Source organism: Gymnoscopelus braueri (assembly GCF_963280865.1).
Source record: "Gymnoscopelus braueri genome assembly, chromosome: 17".
In the NCBI taxonomy this organism is placed as follows: Eukaryota; Metazoa; Chordata; class Actinopteri; order Myctophiformes; family Myctophidae; genus Gymnoscopelus; species Gymnoscopelus braueri.
The window spans coordinates 38120875-38146590 of record NC_137617.1 but is presented as its reverse complement, the minus strand read 5'-3'; the positions used below and the strand labels follow the sequence as shown (position 1 = coordinate 38146590).

The following is a 25716-nucleotide window of genomic DNA, read 5'->3' as shown; positions in this document are numbered from 1 at the left end:
TGTGTCATTTTAAGATTTCTTAGGCTTTTCAAAAATAGCAGATATACAAGCTCATAGCGTGTCGGCACCAAGTGCCGCGCCATGAGCTTGTAGATCTATTTTTTGAAAAATCTTGAAAATCGGTGCAAATCTTTGAATATGCTTTTTTTTTTTTACTCAAATATTTGCTTCTGGGGATTCTACAAATCTTCTAAATCCTAACAGTTTTTTGAAAAAACTTGTTGCTATAGTCAGTGGTTCTCAAACTTTTTCATGTCAAGGACCCCCGTCTCAAAATATGTTGTTCCAGGGACCCCCCAGAAGCAAAGATTTTAGTTTATATATATATATATATATATTCAAAGATTTGCCTTTTTCTTTATTTTTTTTCAAAAAATAGCAGATCTACAAGCCCATAGCAGATCTATTTTTGATTAGCCAAAGAAATGTGTTCCCGGTCTTAATGGGTGAAGTCTGTTCCAATCCTGAATCTAGAGGTCAGGTGTTGAGGATAGTTGGCATGTCTGTTCAGGGCTGGTGGAACTTCTCGGGTGATATTGCCATCAACAAGCTGGCTGGCCTGTGTTTGTGAACCCAAGAAATGTTTATGCCAACCTGTAAAGTCATACAGGACAGCATGGAGCTGTGCCACTGATAGTGAATTGGTGACACTGGTGTAAATATTTCTGTTCAGCTATATAATACTGTCTGAATTAGACAATGTGTCCCCCTATGGGAGAAGCTCTGAATATTCAAATACAATACTGACTTATCTTTAAGAACAGGCTTATACATTTAAATGTTAATATTCAATAGTCCTCTTAATGTCATATTTGATGGGCTAAAATGACTACTTATGCTGCTCTGCAAAACTGATGTCTACGGCTCGACATTACTTCTATTTTCACAGAATTACACATGAAACTTTACACGCTTTCATTTATTTTGATAACTTTATGGTATAAAATTCATGAAAACGATGCATTAATGCAATGTTTGACAATTTCTTATTCAATGATGCATCAGAATTGTAAATACATTTTTGCAGTATGAACGGTCTCAGGTGACTTCCTTTTTACATTTATGTCTTGAGGTAAATTTGGAGATTTTAATATATAAATATATAGTGAAGCAAACCTAACCCAGAGAAATCACTTCCACGTGGCCTATTCATGTTTTTAAGGACTTAACAGTATTAATATTACTGTGGCTGATTCCCAAAGCATTTTCACTTGGGGGTATTTTTACCCAATATTTGCATGGGACCGTTTCCAAAAAGAGTCCAATGTGCACAATCTGTACATAGGTCTACAAAGTGTTTATTGTTGTTGGCTTCACACACTGAGGTACTGTTTCAGCTTGTCCATGACGGCAGGCATTCTGTCTGCTGGTATCAGCATCACTGTTCGGTAGGGCTTCATGGGCACGTCGTCAAAGGACCACCTGCCACTTAGACAGGTGTCTGCCTCCTCCTCGACAGAGTAGTGGAATTTCACTGTGGCTTGCTGAAAGAAGAGAAAAGAAAGATGATGAGCGACTGAACTGGACTATTCAAAAATAGCAGATATACAGTACATGCTCATAGAGCGGCACTCTGTGCCGCGCATTGAGCTTATAGATCTGCTATTTTTTGAAAAATAGTGAAAGTTTGTGCAAATAGTGAACATTTGTAACTCAAATATTTGCTTCTGGGTATTCTACAAATGTCTTCTAAATCCTAACAGTCTTTTATTTGAAAAACGTGTGGTTCTCAGACTATTTCATGTCAAGGACCCCCAAAATTATATGTATTTGGCCGCGAAGCAAATATGAGTCAAATGTTCCCTTTAAAAAAAAAATATATATATATATAGAAATATTTGCACAAATGTTCAAGTTTTTATAGTATAGTTTGTTGATTACTTTAGATGCAGTAATGCTCATTTTTATTTTCTTTAGGTATTAAAAAGGTCTTAAAAAAGTCCTTAAATTGTCACTTCACTGTCATCTGGGGACCCCGACCCACAGGTTGAGAACCCCTGGTTTAAACATGCTAGGTTGTTTACCATAGGTTCTTCGAGGCACGACTAAACTATCCTCTGCACTCTACTACTCTACTTAATTTGTTAACCACCAGAGTTCTGTGCTTGCTCTGCTTATTCCGATCTCGCATTTGTTAAGTCGCTCTGGATGAGAGCGTCTGCTAAATGCCGAAATCGTTTCCCCCACTACAACTCTAACGGCTCCGTTTAAAGCAATATACCTCGTAGAAGAACTCCTCCTCTGCATTGATGAACTCCATCTCTTCTTTAGGAGGGGCTCCTCTGGCCGGGATGCTCTTGGTCGCCTCTTTGCACGTCTTACTGATCATCAGGCAGTAGTGACACCTTCCACTCGGCTTGTTTGTCCTCTGAGCTTCTGCCAATTCCTCTCTGAAAGACAATTTACATTCATTTCAACTTTTTTTCCATTTTCATGTGCTCCTGATAGTCACTGTTTCAGTGTTACTGTCACAGCTGAGATACATTGTACTACCATGGTAGAGGCGAGGGAATCGCTAAGTGTTACATTGATTCATTAAAAAAAGCACCAAAGTGGAATTCTGGTCACATTTGAGCTCGACCTCATTTTCCCAACCTATTCCATGCGACACGCTTAAAGAGGACAGGGGACTCACTGGAGCTGTTTGTGCATCGGCAGAGCGATCTGCGGAGGCACGTTGATGAAGCGCTCGCTCAGCAGCAGACCCACGGGCTTGCTGGTGTCGTTGAGGATCTGCTCCAGCTGCTCCGTCACGCTGTGGGGACAGCTCTTGTCACACTGATCCATGAGGAGCTCCTTCACCTCCTCCACACACTCCACACCCTGCCGGCGATCATCGTTCACAACACACACACACACACACACACACACACACGGGAGGAAACCAAAACAAGTCAGCTGGGCATTTCTAGATTTCTTTCTTAGTGTTTGGTTGATAGAAAGCAGGTTAAAGTGTCAAGTGCCACCTGATTCGGATGCTATCAATGCATTGAAGGGGACATTATCACGTTGAAGGGGCGAAGTAGGCGACATACTGACCTACCCGCGATTTATCAGACCATTCATTTGTTGTCATCAGGACATACTGACCTACCGACGGTAGAGGATTTATATAAAGTAAAGTTTCGGACCATGACGGAGGCGCGCAGTCTCAAGCGAACTGGAGCCACGTTGCGACGTTCGTTTGAGCCTACTCAGCGCCGTCCGAGTTATGTAATAATTATAGGCACAGAATCGTAAATCATGTTGTGGGGACTGTGCTCTGCCTCCGGGTAGGTCAGCATGTCCTGATTACGCCCAATGAATGGTCTGATAAAACCCGGGTAGGTCCGTATGTCGCCTACTTTGCCCATTCAATGGTCTGATAAAACGTGATAATGTCCATTGATAGCGTTCGAAGCTGGTCAAAGTGCCGTCTATTACCTTTCTCTCTGTGAGGTTGAGCATGCTGATGAAGCCAAACACCTCATTTGGGTCGACTTTGTCATCATCGTCTTCGTCTTCGTCTTCTGGTACCTCAGCTTGCTAGAACAAGACGCATACATACATTACATTACCACAGCTGCAATGCAAACTAGGTCTTCTGGCAAATGGTGACGGTTGAGTCCAGTTCGAATACAAAAAGGTCTGTTTACCCTGATGACACTTCCGATGTAATTCTGCTGGATGATGACGTCTGTCATTTCTGAGATGTTTACATGGGCTTTCAAGAAGAGCTGTATCGAAACAAAACATGAGAAGGTCAGTGAGGCAGGGGGGTCTTAGGGGCCACCAAATGTTTGTGTGAATTTTTGCATTCTAACCACTTGAACCCTAGCGTCCATATTCTGAGGGGAACATTTCCCCCAAAATAGCAGATCTACAAGCTCACAAACGCCTCACAGCACGAGGTGTTGTGAGCTTGTAGATCGGCTATTTTCGGCAAATAAGTTTGGTGTAGGTGGGGGGGAAAAAAGAGCAGACCAAGTACAGAGTGAAAGGTGAAGTATTGAGGGTTTAAGTGGTTAAAGTCTGAAAATACACATGAACATCAATCCAACATGATAGTGCTGTGAAATCTATGAAAAAGTTTAATCTGCAACATTATTTCATACAATTGGGAGGTCAACAGGGGGGTCCCTGCTTCATCTCTCTCTCAGCTAAGGGGTCCTTGGACTGATAAACGTTGAAGACCCCTGGCTTACATAGTATACTACAACTTTAATCATATCAGGCAAAACAGGACTGGCATCACTTGGCGCCCCATACATCCATACATACCTGTTGCAGGAGTTTCTTAATTCCGTTGAAGTCGGTGTGTGCAATGTTATGGGCTTCAAAGTCCACCATAATCTCCTATAATGGAAGGTAACAAGGAGACAGATGACACTTAGATCCCATGCTATAAAACAACATTCCATAACAGAGCATGCTATATTACTGTAAACAGTGGTGGAAAAAGTACTCAATTTTTAAGTAAAAGTAACAATGCTGCAATGTAGAGGTACTATGTTTACAAGTACAGTGCTTAAGTTACTTTACACCACTGGATACCATGCTATATTAAAAAAAATGTCCATAACATGCTACATTGCTATAACCCTGCTACTGATAAATAGCAAAACAACGTCGCTTCCCACAAGTTATAGCTGACAGCTGGGTTAGCTTAGCTACCGTCCTAGCTAGCTTAGCCAATAGGCCACGCCTATTGTGAATCAACCGGTGTGATCCGGTCTAGAGCCCGCCTACTGTATCCGGTCATTTGCCCACGCACACACATAGAGGAAACGTTTCCGTGTCCGGTATAGACACAGACCGGATCAGCAACTTGATCCCAGTCTAGTCTCTAGGCCATGCATGCGGGAACAGGATTGTGTTTTTTGGGGTCATTTCTCTCTCTTTACTTCGTTGATTTCCTCTTCGGACGCCTCGCTGTCCTCCTCCCCTGAACCATCGTCTCCATCCAGGCCCTCGTCGTCCGAGCTGTTGTCGCTGTCCTGGGGGTTTTCACCCAGACCTGTGGCTCGTCTTTTAGCTGAGGAGGCCATGCTTTGCTGCTGTAACAATCTGTTATTTACCACGCTGGCTGGGACAACGAGAGGAGGCGGGGCAGCGGGGGTTAAAGGCAGGCAGTGTTGCCAGATGCAAGAGAAATAAGTAAGTGGATGAAAACAAGCAACTATACTGGGTGGTTCTCAACCTTTGATTGATTGAATACTTTATTTAGAAGTTTGCAGGGGAAAAAAGCACATTAAAGTACAGTTCAAATACAAGGTCAACTAAATAGGATTAAAAAGCCCAAGAAAGCCAATGGCTTGTTTCAATTGGGGTCCTTTTGTATTCAATTCATAGTGACATTAAATGACAGACAGATGTACACTACTATGCAGAACATCATATAAACAGTTTAGATTAGAAAGAATGTCGGGACCCCAGTGAATTGACATTTTCAGGACTTTTAAGACCGTTTTAATACATAAAAATAAAAAGAGAAAAAAAGACCAGTACTGCATCAAAGTAACCAGCAAACTGTAATATAAAAACTGGTCAAACATTGGCCAAATTGTCAAATAATATAAGAAAGAGGCAAACGTTGTGAAAATAGGCTCATTGTGAGCTTGTAGATCTGCTATTTTCAAACAAATCTGAGAAAACATTTTGAATATTATTTTTTGAACAACACAAATCTGGTGCACCACTGGTTTAAGCAGCATTATGAAGGAACCCCACATGAGCAACTACACTTTAGAAACAACTTCAAGCCCAAACAACCAACTTTACAGAAAAACAAGCCCAAAGTCGCTTATAATAAGCAGACCTGGCAACACTGGTTATAGGACGACCTTAAGCGCGAGCTGAGAAACTGGAACGCCATGGCCGCCATTGTGGCTCAAGATGCTCACATGGCGCCAGCACTGATAACCGTCGGAGCCAAAATGGCCGCTCAGTTTCACACACAGGTTTCACGTCGATCGAATGGAATAAACCATTTGGGATAAAAAGCGAGGACATGTTTTTAGATCGTAAATAAATTATCATGAACGGCCAGAAACGCTAATGCTTGTGTGACAATGAACAATGAATTATAGCATTAGCTATTATTTAGCATTTAGTTTGTATAATTTGAAATATGGCCAATAAGCTATAAGATAAGTCTCAACGACACCCCCCCTTCTTGATTGTAGTTAGTAGTGGAATGGATCGACTGTGGGATGTGGAGGTACAGTGTTTACATGCAAGATTCCTCTTTATATTGGTTATTTTTGGGGGATTGTTTTGAGCAATGCATGTCACTTATAGGCTTAATAAAACGATTATGTTTGTACTGTGTTGTTGTCGTCCCGTGGTGACATTAAATTGGGCAAATGTAGGAGATCAGCTGTAGTTCTCGCCACTTCCCCATTTATAATGTAAACAACAGACTGTAAGCAGTGGTTTTCAACCCTTTTCATGCCAAGGACCCCCTCAATTGATATACATTTGGCCGCGGACCCCCATCTGCAAATGTTTTGTGCTTTGGTGGTCCCCGAGCCACTGGTTGAGAACCACTAGAGGAATGGCCAACATAATGCTTATTATGTACATTTACAATGGCTCAGCTGCTGGTTCTAATAATATTAATATATAATATGACAGGTCTTGTATCAAGGCTTACTGCAGCTCCAACCAACCACTATATAAGCTTCAATGTTCCTTCACGGGCCCTATGTCATTGGTTCTCAAAGTGGGGTCCAGGGACCCCCAGGGGTCCTTGAGGGAGTTCCAGGGGGTCCCCAGCTAAATGATAGGTAGTCGAGCACCAATACATGGACCCTTATGAGTCTGTAACTCTGAGACTCTCAGAGTTAAATTAACATTGCTTTTACAATATAAATTGGAGTCCCAGAGATAGAAATGCCATTAAATGGTCCGTAGCCTAATGCATGTCAAACTGGGGGTCCTTGAAATTAAAATGTAAAAGTATTCTCTTATGGGGGTCCTTGGCATATCTTTTTAAATGGGGGTCCGCGGGCTAATAAGTGTCAATTTCGGGGGTCCTTGACATGAAAAAGTTTGAGAACCACATGTCTCCTGCAGGCTTGGTACTACTACTTGCTAGATTATTTAGGGATTTAGGCTAACCTTTCCTACCCAGGTTTCTTCACTCATGCGCCTATTACAATGTCCCAAGTATGGAACACCTTTACCTAAAGAGCTTAGAGAGGAAGGTTATGTTGAAATCTTTAAATTACACAATATATTTTCTTTATCCTCGCCTTTCTATAGCAAATATTTTCACAATTTTAAGGCATTATTTGTAATTTTTTATTATTTTTGATTGATTGATTATGGACTATAGGCCTTGTAGAAAACATTCAGGGCATATTTGCCAGCACTAGCCTATATATGGAGATCCCCATAGATGGAGACAATCGACCTACTAAGTCGTCATAGAGACCTAAACGTGTCATAGATACGGAGTCTGACATCAGTGAACCCTTCCCAGAAACTCCATATATAGACATAACCGTCACAGGACTGACGTCATGGTCCCATATTTGGGCATAACTGACATAGCCGCTCCATATATGGATATGCCTGACACTACTTGACGTCACCGTAGTGACATCAGGGGCCACCGCCAACAGTATAAAATACTCTGGATGCCCTGGTTAAACCAGTGTCCTCAGCGACGATCGAAGATCATCTTAACTCTCTCCAGAGTACCAGGACGATTAGCTGGCCTTACAAACCAGTTAATCACGGATCGCATATACAAGGACGAGAAGCATCAAAGAGAATCCAGTAATAGTTGGTTAGCACAGCCTAAAAGCATATTCTCGAAGTGCCTTTGGATCTGGTTAACGAGTCAGCCGATTATCAGTTTTAACAGGCCTGATCATTTTAACTATTTTAATGCAAAGCACTCTATTTTTCTCGCTTGCTTCCTTTTAATCTGTTTTCCTGTTTTTATTTTTGAATCACTTTAAGCAATTTGAGTTGCATGTTTTGTATGAAATGGGCTATAAAAAATAAAGTTTATTATTAACATATTGGTGATGGTGATAATAATTATAATATAATAATAATAATTAAGTCGTATAACTCAGTTACAGAATAATTGTTTATCACAGGGCAGCCACATTGTTATCAGTAAGTTGCACATGACAGTTGGGTGTGTAGTTTTCTTGCTATACTCATTCACACCCTCTATCCTCCTTTTCTTGACATGCATTTGAATCATTCACTTCATTTTTCCAGCACTATTGGATTGTAATTCTATTCTATTTCTGTAGTGATCAACAACCTCTATCAACATGCATGTCCTGCTTCTGAAAGAGCCAAAAGAGGGAAACTCAGGCCCTGACCCTTACATCAAGGTAAAAGCTGATAATCTGTTTAATACTTCATTGTATTATTTGTGTCATGTCAAAATAGCAGATCTATAAGCTCACAACACTTGGCACCGTGATATGGTGTGTGAGCTTTTAAATGTGCTATTTTCAGCATTCCACTTTTTTTTTTAAAGTTTAGAAACAATAGTAACAATAGTGACATAATCCAAAATAGGGACACAGTGGTTTAAAGTGGTTAGCCACAGATGCATTGTTTGATGACACAGTCAAATAATAAAAGATGTGTGTTTGTTCCTAATATTGAGGAGGGCGCTGTGTTAAAGGTTGGGTAAGTGATATGTTTTGGTTAAAACAAAAAGTGTTTTTGTTAAAAGGTTAAAGCACTATTTTATGATAGTAATCATTGCTTTAGAGCAGTGGTTCTCAACCAGTGGTCTGGGGACCACCAGTGGTCCTTGAGGGGGTTCCAGGGGGTCCCTAGCAGTTAATTTATTTTCACCCCATATCCATAATGTATACGTTGGCTATTCAAAAATAGCAGATATACAAACGCAGCGCGTCACAAGCTTGTAGATCTGCTATTTTTGAACATTTTCGAAAAATCTTGAAAGTGTTTGAAGAATTTTGTAGAATTTAGCATTTTTTTTAAACACAAATCTTCTCTTCTGGGGGTCCTTGGCACAAAACATTTCAGATGGGGGTCCGCGGGCGCGGCCAAATGTATATCAATTTAGGGGTTGGCATGAAAAAGGTTGAAAACCACTGATTTAGAGAGTGTTTGTTCAGTAACAGGGGTCTCCCCGGCTCTCCAGCTCTTCTATAAACAGAAAATACTGTACATTTTCAGGTGGGTTTTCGGTCAATCAAGAGAGAGTACCCATTTATCAGCCTCATTTCTATAGTGTTCCAATTTTGTCTGCTAGTTTCTTTGTGCCATCACTTCCAATTTCACTTGTTTAATCTGTATCCTGTCTGAGTTCTCTATCCTTATTGGATAAAATTGGTATCCCGACCTGAAAATGCATTTTCACTCTATAGCAATTGAGTACTATCAGAATATATAGCTATTTAATCACTTACCCTACCTTAAGTTATTGCACAGCAGACAGTTGACATGCATGTATCATTTTTACTTCCACAGGAGTTGGCATCCCATGGGCACAAAGCAACTTTAATTCCTGTGCTGTCTTTCAAGTTTGTCTCATTAAACACCTTGTCAGATAAGGTAAGTAAATTAATAATGAAAGTAGTACATAAAGTGTGGCTTCCGTGTGTCGTTGCAGTTGTTATTATGACGAGTTTGTGTCTCTGCTCTCCCCTGCAGCTCTTTCAACCAGACAAACATGGAGGACTGGTCTTTACCAGTCCTAGAGCCGTGGAGGCCGTCGCCATGTGCCTACAGACAGAGGAACGAAGAGAAGGTTAGTACACAGTAGTGGTGGAAAAAGTACTCAGATATTTTACTTAAGTAGTAGTATCAATACCGCAATGTAGAAGTACTCTGTTACAAGTATAAGTCCGGAATTCAAAATTTACTTGAGTAAAAGTACAAAAGTATTGGTTTCAAAATGTACTTTAAGTACCAAAAGTAAAAGTACTAAAATGTTTGAAAATAGCGATGCGACGCGTTGTGAGCTTGCAGATATTTTCAATTAGCCTATGTATAAAATAGGGCTAAAGTGGTTATGTTTTATTATAATATAATAATTTATATCTGCAAAGTAACTAGTAACTAAAGTTTTCAAATAATTGTAGTGGAGTAAAAGTACAATATTTGTCTCTGAGATGTAGTGGAATAGAAGTAAAAGTACAGAAAATTGGACATACTCCAGTAAAGTAAAAAATACCTCAAAATTGTAGTACAGTATAGTACTTGAGTAAATGTACTTAGTTACTTTACACCACTGGTACACACATAGCCTTTCAAAGTGGCTCCGTGGCCACTAGGCGGTGCCAGAGAGCCTAATGAAAAGAAGAAGAAGAAGAAATAAAATCATTGTGCCAGTTTAACCCACTTTCAATCCGGGAACGCAGCTACAAATGTCTTCTAAATCCTAACAGGTTTCTGAAAAAAATTTGCTATGATATCAGCGGTGCTCAAACCTTTTCATGCCAAGGACCCCGCAAAATGATAGGTGTTTGGCCCCCCATCTCAAAATATTTAGTTCCAGGGACCCCCAGAAGCAAAGATTTGAGTTACAAATGTTTGCTTTAAAAATATATATATGTATTCAAAGATTTGCGCAAATTTTGCACAATAAAAAAAAAAATAGCAGATCTATTGCCCATGGGATGACAATTTAACATGGCGGTTAGTTTTACAAGCGCGTAAAACGTAACGACGCCCTGATGGCAACAGAGTGAATTCACCTTCTAAAACATGTCCAGGAGAAGAAGCCAAAGTGCTTGGAGTTTGGAGGTGAAAATGGCCGAATATCAGATGTCAGTCGGGTGGTGGCCTCAACCACTGGACTATGTAGAAATACACCCTTTATCACCTCTGTCTCCGACCTTTCTTGCCTGATTGAAACTTGAAATAATGATGATGTCGAACACACTAAAATTATTTGAACTAGCATTGACCTGGAAGAGGCCGGACAAACCAAGCGTTGTTCAGGGAACTGTCTTTATGTCTACCTCTGGAGAAAATCACGTATATTATCATTAAGGACAAACAAGAGATGTTTCAGGAGGTGTGGGGTTGTTTTATACAGTACATGGAAAACAATAATCTGTCACATTTAATGGAAGCATCTGGAGAGGAGTATATAGTGCTGATGTCATTGTGTGTTATTCTTTTGTTTTTTAGTGATTGTCTTGTAATGTTTAACTGTACCTGTCCATTTTGCTTTCTGTTATGTATGTAATGTAATGTTGAAATATTTTGTGGAAAAAGGAAAAAATCAATAAACATATTGTTGAAGAAATAAAATACGTTTTAGAACTTAACTCGATATTTCCAAAACACTTTCAGAGTGGAACAATTCTGTGAAAGAGAAATGGAATTCCAAGTCCGTCTACGTGGTCGGGAGGGCAACCGCAGCATTAGGTGAGAGTAATGTAGGCAGCATTTACTTGTTTTAATTTAACCCATTTAGACCGGGAAAGAATCTGTGTCATTTTTAGATTTCTTTGGCTATTCAAAAATAGCAGATATACAAGCTCATAGCCGCGCTATGAGCTTGCACAAATGGTCAAGATTTTTCAAAAATAGCAGATCTTCAAGCTCGAGTGCTGCATTATGAGCTTGTGTATCTGCTATTTTTGAAAAGCCAAAGTATAAAATAATGGATAAAGTGGTTACACGGATGCGTTGCCTGTCTTATTGGGTTAATTTAAATTCTCCAGTTTGTTGCATGGTGAACGATACTGTGTTCTTTGTGGCAAACACCTGGCGGTCACAGAGAGCTGTCAATTGATGTGACCCACCGCACTCAGTCAACAGGATCTGGGCTGAACACAAGTGACAGTTTGCTGTGATACAGACCCAAGGTGTTTGGTGTTTATGTACTTCACCCCCCCCCCCCCCTGTTCCTCCAAGCCAAGAGACAACTATAGGCCTCTCTTTGACAAGGCTTCCTTTCGTACCCATTTGTTATTGCTTAACCACTTTAAACCAGTGTTTCTCAACCAGTGGTCCGGGGACCACCAGTGGTCCTTGAAGGGGTTTCAGGTGGTCCCCAGCTAAATGGAGAGTTGGTAACCAAATGGACCCTTACGGGTCCATTTGGTTTCATTTTACGCTCTCAAGAGTTACATTATTGTTCAACGTCCGCATTACTTAATTTACAAGAAGTCTACACAATTAGAGAATGCAGAAGAATTGTTTTGAATTTTGTTCAACGTTTGCCTGTTATCTCTCCTATTGGTACCAACATCAATACAACATGGAATTGTGGACAAAATCTTATCCAACGGCAACAAAATATTCAAAGTTTTGAGTCTGAGAGGCTAAATCTCATCAAACGGTGGTCAGTGGCTCAAATGCCAAATAAATAATGGACCTTGATATGAAAATGGTTGAAAACCACCGACTTAAACCATATATACTTAGTTGAGTCAAGGTTCTATACTAGGCTTTTTTTCCCTCCACTCTACACCAATTATCTTTGCCAAAAATAGCCAAACTCCAAGCTCACAGTGCGTTGCGACGTGTTGTGAGCTTGATCAGCTTTCTTAACAGAATGTTCACCCCAAAATAGTGACGCTAGGGTTCATATGGTTAAAAGTGAGGTTTAATAACGGCATGTGGCCAGTCTATGACGTCAAGTTACCCCCAAAGTCTCAGCCCAATCTGACAATGACTTGCACGTATAAATTGAAAGTTCTTGAAAGTAAAAAAAAAAAAAGGCCTTCCTTGTCCTACTGGCTGCCTGGCTGCACAAGACATTATCCCTGATTCTGAACACAAACAGACACACACAAACACACACACACACACACACACACACACACACACACACACACACACACACACACACACACACACACACACACACACACACACACACACACACACACACACACACACACACACACACACACACACACACACACACTGTACTGTACAATGACTCGTTGTGTGTGTTACTGTATCTTTCACAGTGCAGAATCTAGGTCTGAATCCTTTGGGAGAGGATACTGGGACAGCGGATGTTCTTTCGCGCCTCATCCTCGAACGTACGTACTTTTTTTTCCTACCACTGTCAAATATAAGTTACGATAATAGATGATAAAAGTGTGTTATTGACCCGATGATAATACGCCCTCATAACTGAAATTCTCATCTTCAGGAGAGGACACAAATATTTTACCACTCTTCTTCCCCTGTGGTTCAATCAAAAGAGAAGTCCTGCCCACGGCTTTGAGGGAAAATGGTAAGCATTTTCCTTCTCCTCCAAAATTAAAACTCAAGGTGACAAAATTCCCACCGGCCTCGCACTAATTATGAGAAGATGGTAATTATGCTCCCCGTGGGATTGGGGTTTTCTTTGTTTCAGGAGTGTCCCTGGAGACACTGACTGTCTATCAAACCTCTGAGCATCCAGATCTGGAGAGGAATGTGAAGAACCATTTCACAGAACAGGTACCTATGTCACATGACTAGATTATTACTGATTGATGCAAAAAAAAAGTTTAACAAAGGCACACACATGCATGCAATAAGTTCCCAAGCGTTGGACAGAAAGAACGTGTTAAAATAGAACTAGCAGGCCTGGACCGCTGGCGTAGCGTCACCAGGTTCCGTGTAGCCTGACAGCGTGTCGCGGGTTCGAGTCTAGACTATAACTGTTCCCTTATTGATACTGCAGGACCAGGCTAATTTGTCTCATGTATTCACAGGGCACTCCGGCCTGCGTAGCTTTCTTCAGCCCGTCAGGAGTCAAGTTTTGCCTGGAGATTGTGCGGAGGCTGTCGGGTGACCAGCTCAGTCAAGTTAAGGTACTTCTGAATGGGCAAACTCATCATCATCATCATCATTTCACTGACCTGCTTTTCAGTGCTCTTTAGAGTTATGCTAACTTTAACCACTTCATATACGGTATACGTCATAGCGGGGTGCCCAGAGGTCTATACTCGGTCCCCTCCTTTTTTTCCCCCTCTTCACCAAATTGCTATGCTGAAAATAGCGTGTCCACAAGCCTATTTGCCTATTTTTGCTTAACGTGATAGTTCACCCCCAAAATAATCTCTCAAGAACAGATTCTGCTCTGCGTTAAGTACAAACAGCAGAGGGCGCTGTTTTTCATTCTCATCTTGGCTCTGGGTTCCCAGATTGCCCCCAAAATGACTTTTTTGAGTTCATTCATTCATCCAATAATTTTGATGACCGGCAGTGGTTCCGTGGTAGGCGACACAAAGAGTCTCCTTTGTATCTCCTACCGGTCCGCTGGTCATCAAATTATTCGCTTAGGAATGCAACAGAAACAAAAAAAAGTCAAGTCTCCATGGAGTGACTGATTGATAGAAAAATGTTATCGATTTTGGGGTGAACTATCCCATTAATGTTCGCCTAATGTGACATGCCCAGAAGAGGGATGCTAGGGTTCATGTAGTTTAAATATTATTTTTTTGTGTGCGTGTCTTTTTTGTTGTCCAGTTTGCAGCCATAGGACCGACCACAGCAGAAGCCATGGCAGCAGAAGGCCTGAGTGTTAGCTGTTCTGCAGAGAAGCCCACCGCTGAACACCTGGCTGCAGGCATAGCCAAGGTTCTACAACAATAACCCACAATCTACAAACAATTAATCCATTAAGACCCGCCGCAAGTGTCATTTTAAGATTTCTTTGGCTATTCAAAAATAGCAGATATACAAGCTCATAGCGCGGCACCGAGTGCCGCGCTATGAGCTTGTAGATCAGCTGTTTTCTTAACTCTTTGCCTGCCATGGACGAGTTAACTCGAATTCTGCAGTTTTATTTTGTTTTTCTTCACACAGAACCAGGAGATAACGTGATCCAAAGATATACTGCTTGATTGATTGAATATTTTATTTAGGCAAAAAACAATTAACGTCACAATTATATATAATACTTTGTCTAAAAGGTCCGTCCAAAAAGTCCTTGATCCATTCACTTCCTGGTTAACTTATTACTTAAAAATCCTGTATCGGCTCCGGTGTGTTTTTTATTTTTTGTGATGTTTTTTTGCCGAAACATGCTATTTTTAACGGCGTATAACAAGCGAACGGGAGGTCGCGATGACATTTCTTTTTTTTGTGGAAGCACAGTGAAACCCTCCGCGATTAGCAACCATCAGGGGTTCGATCATACTGGAGTTAAATATTCGATAGAAAATTGAAAAATCGCTGGCAGCATTTAGTTGTAGGCCTATGTACTCTGGCAGTTGAAGAGTTAAGTATGTCTTCTTTTAAAGCGAACATTTTGTAAATTATTTTGTTCCAGGGACCTCCAGAAACAAAGATTTGAGTTAAAAATGAAATGAAAATATATTTATTCAAAGATTTGCACAGATTTTCGCGATGCTTTTTTTTGTTGCAGATCTACAAGCTTGTATATCTGCTATTTTTCAATAGCCAAAGACACAGATGCTTTCCCGTTCTCAAAGGGTCAAGCGAAGATTCTTAAATGTAACCCACAATCTACAACATTTAAGCTAAGGTTCTACGATAACCCTCAATCTACAACATTTAAGTCCTTCCTATGTATTATACGTGTGTGTGTGTGTGCGTGTGCGTGTGTGTGTCACTGTGTCAGTACGTAGACTACGCACCGCTATGTAATTTATTGGATCCCTTAATTTATTGCGTTGTAATTATGTTTTGCAGCCGTTTGGATTGTGTATTTTGAAGGTGTGTTATCTCATGAAAGTTCCATGTGCTGGATGTGTATTACCATTTTCTGTTGAGTTTGGTTAAGAAAAAATGTTGCCTAAACTGTATTTTTATTAAATAAATGTCTACGATAAAGAGGGTTTGATTGGTGCTTAATTGTCGTTTTCTGTTAGACAGAGTGGAAGAAGGCCTTTGCAAACGGGTGTTGGCAGGGGTCGCATGGCCGTCCCAAACCACTTTGATTGTCCACATGAAAGTGAGGTCTGCTGTAAAAACAACACGGACGCACTCGCAGCCAGTAGAGCGTTTTATAACACATACATACAATTCAAGTCAATGTCAGAAACCTGCATGCTGTAAAAGACAAGACTCTTGACCATGTATCACACAGTGGTGGAAAGTAACTAAGTACATTTACTCAAGTACTGTACTTGAGTACAATTTTGCTTGAGTATTTCCAGTTTCCAACACTTTAACTTCTACTCCACTACATCTCAGAGGCAAATATTGTACTCTTTACTCCACTACAATTATTTGAAAACTTTAATCACTAGTTACTTTGTAGATTATTACAAAACACACATTAACCACTTCAGCCCTATATACATTTCGGCCATTTGAAAATAGCCGATCTACAAGCTCACAATGAGCTTGTAGATCTGCTATTTTCAAAAGATTTTTATACGTTTGAAAACTTGTGAAATGGGACATTCTGCATAATGAGTTCTTTCTACTTTTGGGACTTTTAAGTACATTTTGATGCCAATACTTTAGTACTTTTACTCAAGTACATTTTGAATTCCAGATCAATACTTTTACTTAAGTAAAGAATGAGAGTACTTTTTCCACCACTGGTATCGCACCAGGGTGCAGAAAGTGGGCTCACCTACCTCCACACCTTTTATTAGAGGGGTGTGGCGACACTCTGGCTCTCTATAAAAGCAATGTTGCTTCTTCTCACTTTCCATTCCATCTTGTATTGTACATACTGTTAGTCTAAAGGGACTCGACCGACAGGCACGATGCTGACTACTATCCAGCTGATAAACCTCTTCTTTTTGACGAGCATTAGCTTGGCTGATGCGGAGAGACTCTTCCACAGTCGGGATCATTCCGACGTGCAGATTCCTGCCTCCCACCGAGCAGAGCTGATCGCAGACAAGTACGCAGCAGAGGTAACCAATCGTCTCCATTTACAATTTAAGTGTTTTGATAAACCCATTCGATCCGGGAACGCATCTCTGTCACTTTAGATTTCTTTGGCTATTCAAAAATAGCACATTTGCAAACTCATAGTGCGGCACTGAGTGCCACGCTATGAGCTTGTAGAGCTGCTATTGTTTTTTTTAAATCATGCAAATTTGTGCAAATCTCTGAATCTATGTATTTATATTTATGCGAACATTTGTAACTCAAATCTTTTGCTTCTGGGGATTCTACAAATGTCTTCTAAATCCTAACAGTTTTGCTGTCAAGCTCATAGCGCGGCATGAGTGCCGCGCTATGAGCTTGTAGATCTTGTATATCTGCTATTTTTGAATATATAGTAAAAAAAATCACCTGATCTAGTGTTGCACTCTCGCCTGTATCCTTGTGGCTCCCATATCTTTTCTCATCTGAGCTTGAGAAAAGATAGTACTGATATCCATCTGACCTGGAGATTACTTGTACTTGTACACTGTACTTGTACAATGTGTACTTGTACAATGTGTACTTGTACAATGTGTAACTTCTCTGTGCAGCACTTTGTGACTTATGTTTAGAAAGGAGCTATATAAATAAAGTCATTATTACTATTAAAATCATCTTGGGAAGTAAATAAATGTGGATAAAGGCTACTTTTTCTCATTTTGTTACCTTTATTGTTATATTAATGTAAGGTGTAATATTTCGGATATGCATGCATTCCCTTGGAGCACATCTGAGCTGGAGACATGTAATTATAGTGGAAAAACCTCACTATATAGCTTTGTGTCATTAAAGGTAAGGTAAGTGATAATGTTTGGTTAAAATGAAACGTTTTTTGTTAAAATGTTAAAGCACTATTCTGATAGTAATCATTGCTAGAGTGTTTGTACAGTAACAGGAGTCTCCCCGTCTCTCCAGCTCTTTAATAAACAGAAAATACATTTTCAGGTAGGTGACAACATATCAGCCAATCAGGAGAGGGTGTTCCAGTTCCATTTTGTTCAGCTCATTTATTTGTGCCATCACTTCCAGTTTAACTTGTTTAATCTGTATCCTGTCTGAGTTTTCTATCCTGATTGGATAAAATGGGTATACCGACCTGAAAGTGCATTTTCTGTTTAATAAAGAGCTGGAGAGACATGGAGACTCCTGTTACTGAACAAACACTCTATAGTAATGAGTACTTTCAGAATATAGAGCTATTTAACACTTATTTTAACCAAAGAAAATCACTTACCCCACCTTTAACCTTAATCTAAACTGTATCCCGTTTTTAGTTATTTCTTTCTAGATACGGTTTCATCAAGGCGGTGGACTGGGAGGAGATCCAGTTTCACGAATCCGACACGTCCTTCGGCGACGATGACTTCATGGGAGACAATAACTTCCACGTGGAGATCCTGGAGGAGGCCTCGGTTTCTCATTCCAGAGGCGGCGAGGAAGAGGAGGAGGATGGCGGAGACGAGACCGCCAGCAGTTCAACACAAACGCAAGAGTTTATATGGGCGCTCGAGGAGTTCCAGAGCGTGTCGGGTCTGCCCGTCACAGGTCAGTGGTGTAAAGTAACGAAGTACATTTACTCAAGTACTGTATTTAAGTTTTTTAGGTATTTTTTACTTTACTGGAGTATTTCCAATTTTCAGTACTCTTACTTCTACTCCACTACATCTCAGAGGAAAATATTGTACTTTTACCTCTACAATTATAAGAAAACTTTAGTTACGTTGTAGATTTTGATTATTATTACAAATTAAAAAGGTAACAGTACTTTTTTACTTAATATACATTTTGGCCATTTGAAAATTGCCGATCTACAAGCTCACTTGTGGGCTTGTAGATCTGCTATTTTCAAAAGATCTTTATACATTTGAAAATATGTTAAATGGGACATTCTGCACAATGAGTACTTTCTACTTTTGATACTTTAAGCGCATTTTGACACCAATACTTTTGTACATTTTACTCAAGTAAATTTTGAATTCGGGGACTTCAGAGTATTTCTACATTGCAGTAATTGATACTTTTACTTAAGTAAACAATGTGAGTACCTTTTTTCCCACCACTGTCACACAGGTGTATTGGACGATGCCACCAAAGCTGCCATGAATAAACCCAGGTGCGGGGTCCCCGACAAAGAGAGCGAACTGAGCTCCCACGTGGCGCTCCACGCCGAACTCGAGAACGTCGCGATATCAAACGCTAACGCCTCGGATAACGAAACCACTCTCGGTGACGGTGACACTTTTAACGAGGCCGTCGGTAACGACAACACTGAGAACGATGCAGTCGGAGACACTTCTTTCGGCGTCGCTAAGAACTCGTCCGAGTACGGCGGCGTGTTCAGTTTTAACGACACCGACGGCACGCTCCCCGACGGCTTTTCCAACAACACTGGCGAGAACAACAACACCGAGGACTTCTACTCGTTTGATCTGGATTTTAATACTACTTCCGTAAACGCGTCCGACGGCAGCAACGACACTCGCTTGGGAAACGGGGGCGCCGCGGACAAGAGCCAGGTAGGGCTGTCACCACTACAAATTTATTAAAAATAATTGCGATTTAACAATTTAATTGTGTGTTTGGCCATTGAACGTTGGAACATATTATGAAGCCTTTTAGGTTTCGTAATAAAGAATTGCACAGAGCCGATATGAGAAATAACTGAAGTATACAAATAACTTAATGACATATTTAATCATTTTATACATGTAAAAAAAAAAGCAGAAATGTCTGATCTACAAGCTTGTAGATCTGTGCGCTTGTAGATCTGCTATTTCTGCTTTTTTTAATATGTTTGTAGATCTGCTATTTCTGCTTTTTTCTATATCAAAGGGATATTTCACTTTCAAATAAAATAAACATTAAAAACAAATATAAAACATAAATGGAAAAAGTAATGGAAAAATCATGGCCCCCTCACGCATTAAAAAAACATTCTAATGCCTGAGGGAGCCATGATTTTTCCACAACTTTTTTTCATTTATTTTTTATATATATTTTTTATGTTTATTCTATATTATATCTATATTTGAAAATGTGTGAACATTGTTCAACATGGAACAGGGCAACGACGTAGCGGAACGGAAGAAACGCCACCTGGCCACGCTGCTCTCCAGAAGCAGGCAGAAGAGAGATCTGGGGGGAGGAACGCCACACGAGGGGTACATGGCCTTCTCCAAGACGCTGCTGAGGTGGAGGCTGATCGGCGAAGGCTACAGCAGCCACCTGACCATCAACGACCAGAGGTACATCTTCAGGGTGGCCTTCCGCATGTGGAGCGAGGTGTCGCCGCTGGAGTTCGTGGAGGACACGCACTCGCCTCTGGAGGAGGTCGACATCAGGCTGGGATTCGGCACAGGTCAGTGGTGGAAAAAGTACTAACATTTCTTTACTTTAAGTAAAAGTATAAATTCTGCAATGTAGAAATACTTTGTTGCAAGTAAAAGTCCGGTAATTGAAATTTACTTCAGTAAATGTATTAAAACTATTGGGAAGTTTTAAAATGTGTTAAAATCTTTTGAAAATAGCAGATCTACAAGCTCACAATGCGTCGCATCGCGAGCTTGTAGATCGGCTATTTTAAAATGGCCGAAATGTATATAGAGCTGAAGTGAGTACTGTATGTTTTGTAATAATAATCAAAATCTACAAAGTAACTAGTAACTAAAGTTTTCAAATAATTGTAGTGGAGTAAAAGTACTGTGTGTGTGTGTGTGTGTGTGTGTGTGTGTGTGTGTGTGTGTGTGTGTGTGTGTGTGTGTGTGTGTGTGTGTGTGTGTGTGTGTGTGTGTGTGTGTGTGTGTGTGTGTGTGTGTGTGTGTGCGCGCGCGTGTGTGACATTAAACACCTGTGTAGCATGACACAGTGATGCATGTAGACGTTATAGATGCATGTAGACATTATTTATACCTGACCTAACCAGATATACAACTCATTTTTTCCTCATGGTTGTATAACACACACAGGGAGACACCTGGGATGCAACCAGAGGTTCGACGGCACCGGGCGAGAGTTCGCCCACGCCTGGTTCCTGGGAGACATACACTTTGATGACGACGAGCATTTCACCGCGCCCAACGCCGGCAGTGGGATCAGCCTTCTCAAAGTGAGCGCAGTTTCAAAGAATTAATACTGACACGCACAGTAGAAACCCTGAAGCCTGATTTATACCATTTAGACCGGACACTTTTAGCGTGCAACACTGGCGCGTAGCTACGTGTAAGTAAGTAAGCCTTGGGGACCAACCGTTCTCAAGCCATGTGGCCCATAGGTCAGGAGCCTATGTCCTGTTTCTGTATAGCGTGAGGCAGGTTGATGTTCAAGTACACCCCCTGGACATGACACTAGTATGTCACAGGGACTTACTCCCAATCCAACCCTTATTGCTCACTGCCAAGTAGTGTTGATTTTGACAGCAAATTGTGATTCAGTTTTAGTCATAGTCTTTTGAATCAAATTCCATTTAGTTTTAGTCATATTTTAGTCATCTGAAATGTTTTACTGTTAGTCTAGTTTTAGTCGACTAAATATCATAAGATTATAGTCGACTAAATCTACAGTTGATTTAGTCGAGTTTGGCGTTGCCTTGATGGCGTCGTAATGGTTGATTTTACATTTGGTTGTAGAACTGGTATTTTCGCAACACCCAGACGCAACCAAACGTAAAATGACTTGTCTTTTAGTTCTACAGGATCTCTTCTCCACTCGCCCCTCACAATTTAGTCTAGTTTTTATTCGTTGAAGAAATTGTCAATATATTTAGTCTAAGTTTTAGTCATCATTTTATTTAGTTTTCGTCAGTGAAAAAAAGTAGTCGATGAACATTTTTCGTCAAAGTTTTAGTCGACGAAATCAACACTGGTGCCAAGCAAGGAGGCATTGGGTACCATTTTGTGTAGTCTTTTGTTTGACTCCCAACCACAAGGCTAGCGAGCTAGTAAATGGCAACCAAGTATATAAACCACGCTTAAATGTTCAGTCGTTGACAGTGAAAGCACGTTTTTTTTCTTCTCCCATCCACTAGGTGGCGGTGCACGAGATCGGCCACGTCCTGGGTCTTCCACACATCTACAGGCCTGGCTCCATAATGCAGCCCAGCTATCTGCCCCAGGAGGCCGGCTTTGAGATGGACTGGGAGGACCGCAAGTCCATACAACACCTCTATGGTATGGAAATGTTTCACCATGTTACATCACTGCTTGTCATTGTGTGGTCCCGGGGACCCCCAGGGGTCCTTGAGGGGGTTCCAGGGCTGGCCCCCAACTAAATGATTGATAGATAGGAACCTAAATGGATCCTTGCAGGTCTAACTCTGACAGTGTACAAATGGAACCAAATTGGACCATTGGACCCATTTTGGTTCCATTTGTACACTCAAGTACACTGTCAGAGTTAAATTAACAGTGTAGATTGGGGTCCGAGATAAAAAAAAGAAGAAGTATCAAACTGGGGTCTGTGACCTAATGTATTCAAACTGGGGGTGATGTTGAGATTGATGTGATGAGAGTCCATAAAGCACTTCTATGATATGGACGTTTCACCATATACAGTGTGCATACACTTTCATTTCAATGTTCATCCACACACGAATATCGTGCGTGCTAATTTAATATCCGAGAGTGTAAACATTGACCTGCAGATAAACTTCAAACAACTTCATTAATCCCCACGTGGGGCAATTAGTTACTGTACGAGTCAACTTGTAAACAGATAAACACAACAACAACATTACAAACAATTACTCCCCAGGAGCTAAATATGGAATATAAACGATTCTCAAGTAACAAGGTATAAACACATTAATAAAGTAATTAAAAGAAATAATAAAGAAAATAAATCACACCATTTGAAAGTCATATTATTGCCAAGGGGGTGAACGAATGGATGGACACACACGCACGCACGCAAGTACTGTTCTTAAGTACAATTTTGAGGTATTTGTACTTTACTGGAGGTATTTGCAATTTCCAATACTTTTACTTCTACTCCACTACATCTCAGAGGCAAATATTGTACTTTTAATCCACTACAAGTATTTGAAAACTTTAGTTACTAGTTACTTTGTAGATTTTGATTATTATTACAAAACATGTAAGATCTGCTATTTTTTAATAGCCAAAGTATAAAAGTTTTAAATTATTGTGATGCTACATAAACACATTTTGCTGGGGACCCCCTGGTATCCCCCCAAGGACCCCTGGGGGTCCCCGGACCCCACTTATGAGAACCAACGCTTTACAACCACTGCTGTTTCTTTTTTTTTCTCCACCAACCAGGGGGCTGTAAAGGCCGGTTCAACGCTGTGTTCGACTGGATCAGGAAGGAGAGGACCCCTTACGGGGAGGTGGTGATCCGCTTCAACACGTACTTCATGAGGGACGGCTGGTACTGGCTGTACGAGAACCGGAACAACCGCACGCGCTACGGAGACCCCGTGGCCCTGCAGGCCGGCTGGCACGGCATCCCCGCCGGCGGCGTGGACGCGCACGTCCACGTGTGGTCCCGCAACAAAGACGCCGTTTACTTCTTTAAAGGTAATAATATAGGTTCCATTGGTTCTCAAAGTGGGGTTCCAGGGGGCCACATGCGGACCTCAGGTTAATATCGGAATACTGATATATTATTGATTTCAGCTGTTACAATTCCAAACATGCAAACATGACCCGCTTTAATTACTTCAGTCTGTATTAGTAGCTTAATGACTAGTATTACATTTTTTATGTCTTTTTTATGTCCAATGTATTTGTATTTAAGTTCATAAAGTTAACATAAGTATAACTAAATGCATTTGAAATTAAAAAATAAATGTTACTTTTCAGGATTCCAATTCAAAAATAGCAAAAAAAAATCAGGATTCCAATTAAAAAATACAAGCTCAAAAAAATACAAGCTCAAAACGCGTCGCACTGCGACGCGTTTTGAGCTTGTAGATCGGCTATTTTACGAAAAAGGTTAAATTACAAAGATAAGAGGTTTCTGTACAGTATATGCAATGTGGCCCTCTGGAGTGAGAGTGGAAATATAGTGGCCCTCTCCATCATCAAAGTTGCCCACCCTGCCCTGACATACATGTACAATATATTAAATATACTCTTGTTTTGTGTGTGCTCTCTGTATGGGCAGGCACTCGGTACTGGAGATACGACAATGAAAATGACCAGGCCTTCACACAGGACCCTGAGGGACACCACCGCTACCCCAGGCGCATCTCGGAGGACTTCCCGGGGGTCCCCAGTCCCATCGACACGGCCCTCTATGACAGGAGGGACTCGCGCTTATACTTCTTCAAAAACGCTCATGTAAGGACTTTGCATTTTCCCTCCTGGAGCCTACTTTGACACAATAAGAATAACAGGAGAATATAGGGAGAAATTACTCTATTACTTTTTACTTTACTTACTTACACCCAGTGGTGGAAAAAGTACTCACATCAAATCAGTATTTCCAATCTGTCCTTTTACTTCTACTCCACTACATGGAGGCAAATATTGTACTTTTACTCCACTACAATTATTTGAAAACTTTAGCTACTAGTTACTTTGTAGATTTTGATTATTATTACAAAACATGCTTCAGCCCATATACATTTAGAGTCTAGACCATTTGAAAATAGCCGATCTACAAGCTTGTAGATCGGCTATTTTCAAAAGCTTTGTATACATTTGAAAACTTTGTGAAATGGGACATTCTGCATAATGAGTACTTTCTACTGTTGGTACTTTACGTACATTTTGTACCAATACTTTTGTATTTTGACTCTTATATATATTTTGAATTCCGGACAGAGTATTTCTACATTGATACTTTTACTTAAGTAAAACATTTTAATACTTTTTCCACCACTGGAGAATTGCATTCACCTGTTGCACCACATATGTATAATAATTTATCGAATAAATTATCTATTGTGTAAAACAGGTGTACGCGTTCGACCTGAAGGCCAACCGGCTGGCGAGGGGCTTCCCCAGGAAGATCCGAGACGTCTACCCTCCCGTGGTGAGCGGCGACCACCCGTACGGCAACCTGGACGCCGCCTACTTCTCCTACACGCACAACGCCATCTTCCTGATCAAGGACACGCGCTTCTGGCAGGTGGTGGGCAGCCGAGACCGCTGGCGCCAGCCCCGCCTGCCGCGCAACGGCCTGCTGCCGCACAAGGTGGTGGACGAGCACTGGTTCGACATCTGTAACGTTCACGACACCGCGCTCAGAGTAGCCCGCTAGAGGAGGAGGAGGAGGATGATGATGATGATGATGATGATGATGCTACTGAGCTTTGGACATGGGGTGCAGTGGTGGAAAAAGTACTGACATTTTTTATAATACCTATAGCTGCTTTAAAGGGGAATTTACTAGCCTTTTTCTTACCTTTATATGATGTTATTATATCCTAGGACGAGTGGTACAGTATAACGTTTTCATAACTCCATGCGCTAGATCGCGTTTTTTTTATAGTTTTTTTTTTCTTTTTCTGGAGAGATCTGACGTTCATAATGACAGAACACTCTCCACGGTGTTTGTCTTGAATGCGCCCCCCTCCGGAAGTCTCGCGAGACGAGATTTCACCCGTGACGTCATCCAAGTCAGGATGTAAACAGTACGGCGGTCCATTCGGGACAAAAACCCTGTGGAGAGGACACTTTGATCGTGAAAATGTGTGCAAATCTTTGAATATATATATATATTTTTTTGGGCTTTTATGCCTTTATTTGACAAGACCGGGATCGGGAGTCGAACCCGTGACATGCTGTCAGGCTACATCGAGCCAAGGTGCCTGGACCGCTACGCCAGCGCTTCAGGCCACACTTTTGGCACATTTTGAAGTCATAACAGATTAGGAATGAAACCAATAAAATCAATTAATTAACAAATAAACAAACATATGAATATTTGATATGGTGCAGTAGATGAGTGTTT

At 40.9% G+C, this 25716-nt stretch overlaps 3 protein-coding genes across 3 annotated transcripts; 2 read left to right on the top strand and 1 right to left on the bottom strand.

The window, feature by feature from the left end:
- Positions 1-901: 901 nt before the first annotated feature.
- Positions 902-5062, bottom strand: bccip (BRCA2 and CDKN1A interacting protein). The gene is made up of 7 exons (XM_080454983.1): positions 4884-5062; positions 4261-4335; positions 3636-3716; positions 3424-3525; positions 2636-2823; positions 2222-2390; positions 902-1484 (listed from the first exon to the last, which is right to left on the bottom strand). Exons 1-7 carry the CDS (start codon positions 5025-5027, stop codon positions 1314-1316), a joined length of 930 nt encoding a protein of 309 aa, XP_080311109.1. The 5' UTR covers positions 5028-5062; the 3' UTR covers positions 902-1313.
- A 1114-nt stretch (positions 5063-6176) lies between these two features.
- Positions 6177-15877, top strand: uros (uroporphyrinogen III synthase). Its single transcript, XM_080454931.1, has 11 exons — positions 6177-6199; positions 8256-8339; positions 9457-9540; positions 9640-9736; positions 11290-11364; positions 12921-12995; positions 13109-13192; positions 13316-13401; positions 13659-13757; positions 14416-14526; positions 15783-15877. The coding sequence occupies exons 2-11, from the start codon at positions 8277-8279 to the stop codon at positions 15849-15851; spliced, it is 843 nt and encodes a 280-aa protein (XP_080311057.1). The 5' UTR covers positions 6177-6199; positions 8256-8276; the 3' UTR covers positions 15852-15877.
- Positions 15878-16631: 754 nt separating this feature from the next.
- mmp21 (matrix metallopeptidase 21) lies at positions 16632-25206 on the top strand (the record flags this gene model as incomplete). Its single annotated transcript, XM_080455760.1, has 9 exons — positions 16632-16784; positions 18075-18345; positions 18871-19316; positions 19864-20158; positions 20766-20905; positions 21824-21965; positions 23076-23333; positions 23923-24098; positions 24718-25206. 9 exons carry the CDS (start codon positions 16632-16634, stop codon positions 25021-25023), a joined length of 2187 nt encoding a protein of 728 aa, XP_080311886.1. The 3' UTR covers positions 25024-25206.
- Between the last annotated feature and the right edge of the window lie 510 nt (positions 25207-25716).